Below are 12,869 nucleotides of genomic sequence, written 5' to 3' on the forward strand. Positions count from 1 at the left end.
ATGGCCACCAGGGACCCCTAAGGCCTGGGATGCACATATGCCTGCTCTCTTGGCTACTTTGTGGTTTTGAATGCTGAGATCTTGGACCAAGCTATTCAGTGTGGGACAGAGCTCAGCTTTCCTGGACCCTACAATAAATCATCCATGGTTGTGAGTTTATTCCCAAATAAACTCCTTTGATCATTAAATAGACTCAGTGGATTAATCCCATTATCTGGCACCCAACGTGGGGCATGAACCCATGACCCTGAGATTAAGAGTCTCATGCTCTGCCGACTGAGCTAGCCAGGGACAGTCTGTCAGAGTAACTTTATCTTTTTCCACCATGTAGGTCATGAGAAACTCAGGTCATCAGGCTTGGCAACAAACACTTTACCCACTGAGCTCTCTCACTGGCCTAATGACTGATATCCTGTATAATATTTTCACCTCTTTATTGAAGTATTACGTATATTTGCAAATGATTTCCACAAAGTGAAAGCACTCCAACAAGGAAGTAGACTCCTACCTGCTCTGTAAAATCCTTCTAATCTTCCCACATGGTCCTTACTTTCCCCTCAAAGGTAACAACAGTAATTAATAACTACCCTAACTTCTACCCTAGAGCATTTTTTTACAGGCCTTTCATTTCATACAAAGATACTCATACTACATGCACTCTGAGTTTTACATCTTTAGTTCAGATCATGTTTGAAAGATTGTATCATTGCACATAGATATAACTGTGTCCTTTTTGTGGCTGTCCACATGTGAATTTGCCACATTTTAATTGATTCTACAGTTAATAAGCATTTGGGCAGTTCACTACGTATCCCATTACAAATGCTACTGTTAACTGTTGTTTCTGTCTTGATCATAAACCCAACAGTGGAGCTGCTAACAGATAAGACTGTCACACAGTGTGCCAGAGTGGTTTCTGTTCCGCAGCAGAGTGAGTACATGTTGCTCAGCACTCCAACACTTTGCTCTTTTTATGCTATCTATCACAGTGTTCATGGAATGGCAACATTAACTGCAATTTGCTCTTCTTTTCCCTGCCATGTGCTATCTGCTTTTGCAATGGGTGGATTTAAGCTTTTGGTTTGGTTCTGTTCTTTGGAAATGTGAACTCACTGTCTTCTTACTTGTAGAAATGATTCAAGTACTGAGAATATGAGTCCTTTGTTGGATATGTTTATTTAAAAGACTTCCAAGATGCAACTTGATTTTTGATACTTTTGATTAACAGTAGTTCTAAATCTCAAAGTCTTTTAAATTTCAAACTTTTCTCCTTCAGTCATCCTTTTGATGAACTCTTCAGTCATTCCAAGGTCATTATAATACAATGTCGCCCTGCTGCTTATAGACTCTTCAAATTAACTGAATTATGCACATTTACCACCATTACTATGTACATACCTTGTGTTTCCCAAAGTTGGTCATCAGGGATCGTCCATGGGACTTCTTTCCACTTTCTTTCACGTCCAGGTTCTGCATAAATAAAAAGCATAATACAATGATTTGTCTTTCTTTTTGTTCTGCTTAGCTCAGGTGGCAGAGGGACCCTCTCTTCTCTTTCCCTAGTTCCTTTCTTCCTGCTTCACACTTCTGACATCTCAAATGTGGCTGTGTCTGCTGTAGGAAGGGGGGCACTGTCAGGACACAGCACTGACCCATGGCTTTCCAAAGCTGACGTCTAGCTCTTAGCAACAGGCAGCTCTGCTGGCCCTCCATTCCTATTCACCATATGCCTAAAATCAGAAAGTGGTGTTTTCAACATCCCCAGTGGAGATAAACCATTTCCAGTTAAGAGGAGTTTTAATTTTGGAAATTAACCAGAATTGGATAAAAGCCCAATCTGCTAAGTACAGCAAATGCTCACACTGAACACTGTTGTTTGGGATTTTAAAATATTATAAATAAAACACAGTCATATGACTTCCGTTTATTTAAAGAAATCACTGTGTGCTTATCTATATAGTAAAAGCATTGCCCTGGTAGTAAGCACTGGGGTGTGGAATTTTAGCCTCTGAAGATTTTTCAAATGGGTTAATTTTCCAGGCAGAGGTGGTGAGCAAGCATCCTCTTGTGTCAGCCCACATGTGGGAGTAGGAACAGAAATGCTTCCATTCAAAGGGTTCAGATGCTTTTTCAGTTATGTTCCTGAAGTTCATTGTGTGGAGACCTGCAGACCCCACCCACCAAGGGTTCTAGCTGTGTAGAAAGAAAAATACCAATAGAACAAAGGTGGGTAAACAAGCCACTTACAATAAAGAAGTTGCAAAAAGTGTCTGCTAAAGCCATAGACAGATATCACAAGTGATTCATGGGAGAGGTGGTAAGGAAGAGCCCAGGAGATGGCTGGTAGAAAAACCCACCCAAAAATTGGTGAGGGGTAGGAACCAGGTGCTCACCCTTGACTACTTTATGTGTGTGCATTGTTTGTGAAGACCTAGTAATACTGATCACTAACTGTTCAAACCTTGCGGATTAGGAAGGTAGCTACAGTGGACACTGTCACAGAATTGGCATTACTCTTCCTAAGCTAGGAGAAACAGTATTATCACCAAAGCCATGACCCTTCTCTAGGTCTCCATTTTCTCATCTGTTAAACAGGAGAAGAGTAAGCCAGTTAACCTGTGAGTTCTTTGGTACGTCTAAGAGCCCATCAGTTGGTAGGAGGACTATGTCATTTATTGTCCCAACTAAGATGATTTAAGAGTAAAACTGGGCATATTCAATAGGACACCAGGCCAACAGCACACAGCAGAGCTGTCTCACGTAATCGGACATAAAAGTCATTGACTGAAGTTGGTACTTTCTGTACCCCAGGACAATATTAAGTGTGTTGCATACATTCTCACTTATTTTACAGAAGGATTTTGTTTCTCAAACTTTACAAAGACAGACAGAGAAGTTTGAGAAACATTTCACAAAGGAAAGGTGCTTAGAAACCGAAGAGAAGGGTACATTTTTTCCTTGTTGAAGGGTGAGTTCAAGGGGAATTATCTACCTGTTTCAGGTGTGTGTTTAAGCCTTCATGTGTGGCCTTGAGCAGGGCCCTCACTGTGAAACTATCAGGGTCTTCTTTGTCTCGAATTTGAGACTCCCTCAACAATGACTCCAGTTTTTTCCGTATGAAGGATTCTACTTGGTGCTCAGTGGTCCCGTTACTCTGGAAAAAAAACAATCAAGTAATATAAACAATCCTCTGAGAAACAGACTAGTGTAGAAGATGCCTTTAGTCCAAGACAACACTGAGTATATGATCTCATGAACTCTCAGTAACCTGTAAGAAATTAAGATACTCCTTGAACAATTTTGATCCCCCTCATCAAAAAACTCTGCAAAGCACCCGATTATCAAAAATCCCGCTCTCTGTCAGTAGCTCTTCATTGGCTTACTGGTCCCCACACATGTGTTCAACACTATTCACACTTACAAAGTCTTACTCTATTTCATTTCAGTGATGTGGAATTTGAGACCTTGAGAAATTAAGCAATTTGTTTAACGTTTACAGAGGTAGCCAGTAAGTGAGGCAAGATTCTAAACCATTTCTTCCTGAGATGTCAAGGTCTCAGCAGGGGGCAAGCCAGGGAAACCTTCTGGAGATTGAGCTTTCTAAGCCTATGTGGTTACAACTGAGCAAAAATGTTATTTTTAAGAATGACTTCCTTCACTGAGAGGCAAAGAATGCTATGGGAGTTTTCAAGGTTGCAGACAATTCTGAGACAAAATTTCTTTTGGTCTCCAACTCCTTGACGTCACTAGAGGGTACACAGTATACCTTTGATTACAGTTATTTTGAATATCACAACCAGTTTCAAGGCTTTCGGAAAACAAAGCAATGCCAATATCTTAGACGGCTTTTAGGTGGTCAAGGCACATCATTTCCTGGAAATCTCACACAGCACAGTGTCTAGCCTCCATGTCCTCACTGACCAGTGGCCCAAGGCTGTGTGCACTGCCCCCTGCTGGTGAACTGCTTTTGCCCCTCCCTTTGTCCAGATCTGCTCCACAGATTATTCAACCAGTTGCCAAAGACCAGCCCATCCCAGGCATGCAGGGAGTGATACCTTTCCGCACAAACATTTCCCACATTATTTATTACTAGAAGGCCCATCTATCTGACTTCTGCAGAATAGATACCTCTCTAATTCTGGAGGTATTTCACAAAATCCCGTAAGAGATAACAGAAAATTTTAGAAAGGGGAACACTCCTCCACTGCTGGTGGGAATGCAATCTTGTACAGCCACTCTGGAAATCAGTATGGCGGTATCTCAGAAAATTGGGAATCAACCTACCTCAAGACCCAGTAATACCACTCCTGGGCATATACCCAAAGGATGCTTAATCATACCACAAGGACATTTGCTCAACTATGTTCATAGCAGCATTATTCATAATAGCCAGAACCTGGAAACTACCTAGATGCCCTTCAACCGAAGAATGGACAAAGAAAATGTGATACATTTACACAATGGAGTATTATGCAGCGGTAAAGAACAATGTCATCATGAAATTTGTAGGCAAATGGATGGACCTAGAAAAAAATCATCTTGAGTGAAGTAACCCAGACCCAGAAAAATAAATATAGTATGTACTCACTCATAAGTGAATATTAGATGCAAAACAAAGGATAACCAGGCTACAGTCAACAACCCCAGAGAAGCTGGGTAAAGAGGAGGACACTAAGAGGGACACACATAGATCACCCCAGAAAGGGGAAAGGGTTAAGATTTCCCGAGTAAACTGGGAGGGGGGAATAAAAGGAAGGAGGTGGGAGAAAATAGGAGATGGGAACATGTGGGAGAGACAAAGAGGGAGAGCAATGAAAAAGATATCTTGACAGAGTGTACCATTAAGGGGATGGGGAGAAATCTGCAGCTAGGGAAAAACCCAGGAACTCATAAGATTGTCCCAAGCTAAGACTCAGCAATGGTGGAGAAGGTACTTGAACTAGCCTTCCCCTGCATTCAGATTGCTGTCTACTCTAATTGTCATCATAGAACCTACATCCAGTGGCTAATGGAAGCAGATGCAGAGACCCACATCCAAGCACTTGGAGTTCAGTTGAAAAGAGGGAAGAAAGATTATAAGAGCTGGGGGTTGTCATCATAGAACATACATCCAGTGGCTAATGGAAGCAGATGCAGAGACCCACAGCCAAGCACTTGGAGTTCAGTTGAAAAGAGGGAAGAAAGATTATAAGAGCTGGGGGTTGTCATCATAGAACATACATCCAGTGGCTAATGGAAGCAGATGCAGAGACCCACAGCCAAGCACTTGGAGTTCAGTTGAAAAGAGGGAGGAAAGATTATAAGAGCTGGCGGGGGTGGGGGGGTGCGGGGGGCGGTCAGAGTCATGATGGGACAAACCACAGAAATAGCTGACCCAAGCTAGTGGGAGCTCATGGACTCTGGACTGACAGCTGGGGAGCCTGTATGGGACCACACTAGGTCCTCTGAATGTGGGTGACAGTTGCGTGGCTTGGGGGTCCATGGCAATGAGACCAGGACTTATCCCAGGTACACAAACTGGCTTTTTAGAGCCCATTCCCTATGGTGCAATGCCTTACTCAGCCGTGATGCAGAGGGGAGGTGCTGGTTCCATTCCCAACTTGGTATGCCAGACTGTGCTGACTACCCAAGGGAGGCCTTACTGTAAAGAGGGGATGGGGTGGGTTGGGGGCAGGTGGGGGGGAGCGGGAGAAGAGAAGGGAGGGGGAACAGGGGTTGGTGTGTAAAAGGAAAGAAAAGAAATTAAATAAAAAAGATTATTAAAAAAAAAAAAGAGAGAACACCTGTGCCAGGATGAATTGCTACATTTCCCTGTACTTATAAAACATAAATTAACATGTTTAACATATCCAATTAACAATGCATTCCACCCATTATAGAATCAGGCTCTGAAGGAGACACAAAGATGAAAAAGAGCTTGCACTTGCTCTCAGAAGTGAGCAAGTACAGCCCACCAGTCACAGGGTGCTAGGAAGGACATGCCACTCCTCCTGGGTAGCACAGATGGAGCCAGAGAAAAGGTCTGACCAGACAGCTAAGTGTTCAACAGTGAGGAAAGGAAGGACTTCCTGTGATACAGTCTAAACAACCATTTAAATGGGTCAGTCATGTCCTAGAGCAGGAGTTCAGAGAAAAGGGAAGGACTTTGGGGACTGAAGGGACTTGAAAGCCAGAAGATGGGGCAGCCAGAGTTCTGCATAAATAATACTTTAGGAATAATAGCAATTTGGGAGCGTATGCCAAAGAAGGACAGGAGTCTGGAAATCCAGACACACCAGTTACCGTGGCAGGCACTAATTAGTACACAGGCAAGGGTGCTGTGGGATGTAATAAGGATTACAAAGAGTTTGGAGGGGAAACTCATTCTGATTAAAACAAACTCATACTGAATTTCTGCCATATGCTACGTGACAATCACTAATAAGGATCAACCCACTGTCACAGTCCTGGGTGCCATGAGAACTGCTCATACCAGTCAGTGTGAGGCAGGCATGTGGGGTACCACTAGCACACAGAGGAGGGGCACTCCACCTGTCTTGGGAATTCAGCTTCTTGGCATGAAGAAACATGAAGCACTGTATCTTAAAAGAGAAGAACATAGATTTCCTGTGAGAGCTGTAATAAATGACTCAAATTTGGCATCTTGAAACAACAAATTCATTTCATCATTAGTCTGGAGGACAAAAGTTTGAAGCAAGGTAGGGCCACAGTCCCTGTGGAGTTCCAGGCCCTTGCCTCTTCTCACCTACAGTCGCTCCTTGCATTCCCTGGCTTATGAGACCATAGCAGTCTCTACCTTGGTCTCCACATCATCTTTGCGTATGTGTTTCCATCTGTTGGCCTTCTTCTCTTCCTGGAACACTGAATTGAAGCCCACTGGGTCAAGCCCGGGATAGTCTCCTCTCAAGATCCTTAACTGAAGAGAGTTAGGGTTGCACTCTTGATTGGGCTTCAGCACCCAGGAATGTTCCGGCCAGTTTATCTTTAATCCAGACCACTAGCGCTTTCTTCATTATCGGCAGTAGGTCTGCTTCACTTTTTCCCATCCATGCAGTCACTGGAGTAAATTACCTTCATGTCCTTCGCCCTTCCCTTTGTATTTACAGCTTGCCCAACTGCTTAGCACGGGAGGCCTTGCTTCCAGCTGGTCAGTTTCTGTCCCTTTGTCCCCGCGACTCATCAGCTCCAGCGTGGACTTGAAGAGACAGGCATGCAACTCTTCCTTTCGCCTGAGCACTTGGTAGCTACTGCAAGGCTATTAACTAACCTACTTCCAATACTGTTGTGTATCAGGGACAGGCAACACCCAAGCATAAGAAAGAGCTGAGGAACAGCAAGTTAGTGATAGGTCAGAATACACATATTAACAGACTGGGTGAGTTTAGGGTATCCCCCCAAACCATGATAAGACTAACATCAAAAGTCAGAGATCACCACATACAATGACAACATAATCATGAAGCTTAAAATATTGGGAGAATTACGAAAATGGGCCAGAGACACAATGTTAGCACATGCTGTGGGGAAAACTGGCTGATAGGCTTGTTCGGTGCAACGTTCAAGCAAATCCACTGGTTAAAGATGCAATATCTGCCGGGCGGTGGTGGCGCACGCCTTTAATCCCAGCACTCGGGAGGCAGAGCCAGGCGGATCTCTGTGAGTTCGAGGCCAGCCTGGACTACCAAGTGAGTCCCAGGAAAGGCGCAAAGCTACACAGAGAAACCCTGTCTCGAAAAACCAAAAAAAAAGAAAAAAAAAAAAAGAAAAAAAAAAGATGCAATATCTGTCTAATGTAATAAACCAAAGCTCAAAACAACATGGGGTGCCTGTCTGGAAAGTACAAGTATGACTCTGCACCGGGCCACCTTACAAAGCAAAGTCCTTAAACAGCTCATTATCTGAACCATTCAACACCCTCCAAGGGAGGCACTCGGGCCTGTCAAGTCCCACTCATAATGACACAGACAAAGACTCAGAAGCTCATCCAAACACAGCCCTATGGATGATGATCCTGGGACAATCCGTAACACTTCCTTAGCAATGCAGTAGCCACTCCTTTTTACACTATGGCAGAAAGAGATGAATTTCTGAGTTGAGTTGTTGCTGAGTTGGCTCATATTTTAAACAATCACCATTCCTCCTATAAAATGTGGTAAACGGTCTGAAATCCCTCTGCAGGAAACATTGAGTATGTTTCACTTAAGGCCATGAGTGGACCCAACAAAAGAGCTGTAAGATCTCAAACTTCTAGCATCCTTGATCAAGTACTCCTGAGCTTGGAGGGGAGGGCTTGTGGGGATAGAAAGAGAACTTGCCAGAGAAAGCTTGCAAGAACGCCTGGAATGCCCAGAGCCAATCACAGAGGGCTCCCTACACCATCCACTTCTTTTCCTTGCTCAGGGCCTCCCAGGAAGCTGGACACAATGAAGAGCTGGACTGTGGGCATGTCAGAAGAACAGGACTAAAGCTACAAAGTCCAGGATGGCAGGTGCTGGGGGAATAACAAACGCCTAACACAAGAGCTTATAATTCACCTCACATCCTCTAGATGTGGGGGTTTGCCAAAGGAACGAGAGGTTGCCTGGTGATCTTTTTTCCTTTCTGTGATTTTCATCACTACAAAATTTGCAGCCACAAGGAACAAAGAAATACGCAGCTGAGGTTTCATTACTGTGTTATCATTCAGTCCTGGAGCCCAACAGCACTCACTGACAGACCATTCAGACAGACACCTGACCTCAAGACTTATGTGCCACTGTGCAGCTGTGGTAGGGACCGAAGCTGAGAGCCATGTGTATCTCATTCTATTGTTCCCTGGCCCAGAGGAAGGAGGCTACAGTGGAAAAGAGAGAATCGTCATTTAACACGGTTAGCAGCAGTTTCTCCCTCATTCAGTTTTCTGAGAAAATGAGTCCGATCTAGGAATCTCTGTCATCCATCAATGGATTAAAAAAAAAAAAATAACAAATGAACACATTCTCCTTTTCCCCCAGCATATTTTTCCTAAAGCATCATTTGGAAAGAAGGATGCCCCACAGCAGTCTAGGAAGGAGATGAAGAGGGAGAGAGAGAGAGAGAAGAGAGAGAGAGAGAGAGAGAGAGAGAGAGAGAGAGAGAGAGAGAGAGAGAGAGAGAGAGAGAGAGAGAGAGAGGGAGAGGGAGAGGGAGAGGGAGAGGGAGAGGGAGGGAGAGGGAGAGGGAGAGGGAGAGGGAGAGGGAGAGAGAGAGGAGAGAGAGAGAGAAGAGAGAGAGAGAGAGAGAGAGAGAGAGCGAGCCAGAGAACACTGATGTTTCACTAGACACTGGAGTCACCAAGGCAGTGGGCAAGACTCCCAGGTAATACCCAGACCAGTGTCACAGTCTCTGGGCTGGGGCACAGGCATTAGCACTTCTGAAAGCTCCTTGCCATACCAAGATGCCACTGAAGTTAGGGGCCTTCTCTTTAAAAATGAACCCAGAAAACAAGATACAGGGCCATCTCTACATCCCCAGATGCCTTTTCTTCCCTGCTCGGTGCCGGACTCTGGCAATAGAAAGAAAATGTATTAGCTGCTCCATCGATTGCCTTATGAAGCTTGGAGCCCATTTCCTGAAGGCATGGGGGGGAGCACAGCTGCTTTTCAGCTATCCGAGTCTGCATTCACTTCGGCCCTCACCTGCCAGTTCCTTTACTTCCCATAAAACGTGTTCAAGAGTCATGTCACAGAGCAGAAAGAACTGGAATCTTGCAGGTCACCTCATCTAGTCCTTATAACTTGTTGCCAGGATATGACCTGCTGCTCAGTATGTATCATTTCATCTCAGAGTGGACACGGGAGTAGCAAGGCTTCAGAGCCACAAGAGGCAGCTCATCCGTTCTATGAATGCTGTTATGTTTGAGACTAACAATGCTCACCAGTCTTCTTAAAATGTCTCAGAGGAAAGATGACGAAGTTGCAACTGTAGTTGTGGGGAGGGGAAAATGATTAAAATGTTCAATGAGAGACCGAGTGAATAATGGTGTACAGTATAATGGAAAACAATGGGGTACAGGGGGGCTCGATTTGTGCTGGAAGGCTTGGTGATTATGGGACGAGCTTCATGCAAGAGGGAGCTGCTGTTCATGCCCAACAGCCTGGCTAAACAACAGATTCAGAGAGTTTTAAGAAAAATAACTGAAAAGCTCAACAGAAAGAGAAAAACATAATCAATGAAGTTGAAATTCAAGAGTGAGGAGCCTGTGCTACCCACAGGCACAGGGAGCTCCCCTAGCTGTGAATAATGGTGATCGGACTGCCTGAAATCAAATCCGCTAGATTATCGCACTGTGGCTGGGAGGAAATTGTCCCTTACGTCTCTGAGCTGTGTGATTCTTGGGTCACTGAACACATTGGCTGTACCCTGTGGCTTACATATCACGAGCCAGATTTTCTCTGTTGCTGAAGCTACAAAGGCATACAAAACCGAAGCTTAGACAAGTCAAGTACAGCAGAAAACTCATCGCATAAGCAAAAAATGTCAAGGGTTTAAACAGCTGACAGACTAGGAGAAAGCCTGCCTCCTGCTCAGCAGGGAATGTTGGGTGAGCCGCTATACCTGCTCTGCTCTTTGCCTTGGGGTTTATTCTGCCTAGAACTTTCTCCCCATATATTAACCTGGCTAATTTTTTTCTCTTCAGATCTTTAGTTAAATGTAACTTTTAAGGAAAGTTTCATGTCGACAACACCTCTAAAATTTGACACACACACAAACAGACACACAGACACAGACACACACAGACACACACACACAGACACACACACACACACACACACCTTTTTCCTTTAGCACTTATATCTAATATACTATATATTTCACTTATTTGCCTTGTTTCTTATCTGTCTCCTTTCTCTTTGATTAATGCTTAAACCTCAGGAAGACGAGAACTTTCATCTATTTTATTCACTCCAATATCATCTAACACCAACAACAGTGATGGTGCATCTCCAACAGGAAATGCCCAGTAAAAATTGGTGATGTGCATAAAATATCTTTATAAGCTCATGAAAGTTAATGTTCTGGTGTCTATAAATTGTGTTCAAAGCTTTATGCACCACACTGATTTAGATATAGCTTATAAATCTAACCACAAACTTCCAACCTACAGTTGAGGTTAAGAGCTTCCTTTATAGAAATGGTTTTGTGAGTAATGGCTGGTACCTACACTGTACTTGGTTTTGTAGAAATATGAACAACCATCTTTAAATCTGCCACACAGATAAGACTTCCTGCTGTCCGGTCGAGCATAAACTGACTAGTTACAATAGAATACTCTCAAATTCTAAACAGGACATTCACTGTCTTTTCTCAAAAGAGCTCAAAAATAGAGAAAAGGGGTTGTATAAGAACTTTATATATTTCTACTAAAAATGTTGTGTATGTGTTAGCATATTTTCTTCTTCAATGTATAACAAGGAAGCCTCTGTAAAGCCTTTTAAGTGGGGTGCTCCCTAGCTCTATTCAGGTCAAATGAATGGTCATGACTATCCTTGTGGAGCCATGTTCTAAAGTATTTGTCCATACCAGAGCCTAGAAAGCAGCCAGGAAACTAAAGGCACAAGCGGAGACCCCTGAAGGTTACACATGCAAATGTTAGTTTCCACAGAGCTGTGTCTACAATGAAATTTCGTAACCACAGATATTTACTGTCAAAAAATAGAAGTTTGTCAAGTATGGTGACATGAGCTGATATCCTAGCTATGCAGGAGGATCGGCAAGTTCAAGGCCAGCCTTGGCAACAAAGTGAGGCTGTGTCCCAAGATAAAAAGCCAAAAGAAGGCTGGGGACATAGTTCAGTGGTAAAGTACTTGGCTAGCAAACAACAGGACCTGCTTTCAACCCTGAGTACCACAAAAACAAACAAACAAACAAACAAACAAAAACCTCTCAACAGACTCAAAGGAAATTTGATACAGCCAAATGGACCTAAGAACTAGATCAACTTGGCTTGCATATGGTAGGAGATGACAGCATTATCACAGTAACAGTAGCTAAAGCTTCTACCTCCCATATTCAGAGGACAGCATCCCCCACACAGCTAATATGTACGGGCTTCTGCTTCCTCTCTCAGATGGTAGACTACACAGCAAGTAACCCAGAGATCTGAAGGACTATATGCAAAAGAGTGAGAATCTGAAAAGCATGGTCTACTAAATCAGACTTTAATTATCCACAATCAGAAGGAATCAGTTACAAAGATAGCAAATACATAGAAAAGCATATATTTTTAAAAAAACTAATGTAGTTGCTATATTTTCAGTTAAGAAGCTACCTAGGTTTTTGTGATCTATTAGTTATGGCTATTTAACTGAGTTAATAGAAACTACTGACAGGGAAGAGATGAATTCAGATCACCATTTTCTCTCTCTTGAAGCTGAATCTTTGCTATTTCCCCCTTCAAAGCACTTTAAAGGCAAGAAAGAAATGTCTATGGAGACTTCAGCTGTCATTAAGCTCTTGTCTCCTTTGAAAATGATGTCAGCTCCTGCTGCCACCTCTGAGGTGAGGCATCAGAGTTAGTGTAATTTAGAAGATAGTGTCTTGTTGTAACAACATAATTGTTGAATTCTGGGTAATGGTGTATATTAGGAGAGATTATACAAAATGTATCTGGGGACAGAATAATGGTTCTGATGTCCACGAAGTACCACTTTCGTGTAGAAATGAAACTATACAGCAAGGCCTGTATTGCTTTGGGCTTGTCATGTGGCACCAGAAATCATGTGACCATTGACAGTGACAGGGACAGCATTTCTTCAAGCCTTAGGATTTTGCAGGTTCAAACTGAACCCCCTCCACCACCTGTCAAAACACTGATCTCCTGAACACAGGCTCCTTCCTGTAAGAAAAGG

General features: G+C 43.4%; 1 protein-coding gene across 1 annotated transcript in view; it reads right to left on the reverse strand.

Moving 5' to 3' along the window:
- Plch1 (phospholipase C eta 1) overlaps positions 1 to 12,869 on the reverse strand; it is a 221,679-nt gene that overhangs the window by 26,617 nt on the left and 182,193 nt on the right. The window contains exons 12-13 of the mRNA XM_059265418.1: positions 2,993 to 3,154; positions 1,399 to 1,470 (exon numbers count right to left, since the gene is read on the reverse strand). Coding sequence (XP_059121401.1) covers positions 1,399 to 1,470; positions 2,993 to 3,154 — 234 coding nt within the window. The remainder of the gene's footprint in view (positions 1 to 1,398; positions 1,471 to 2,992; positions 3,155 to 12,869) is intronic.

The sequence above is a fragment of the Peromyscus eremicus genome, chromosome 6 (genome assembly GCF_949786415.1).
Source record: "Peromyscus eremicus chromosome 6, PerEre_H2_v1, whole genome shotgun sequence".
NCBI lineage: Eukaryota > Metazoa > Chordata > Mammalia > Rodentia > Cricetidae > Peromyscus > Peromyscus eremicus.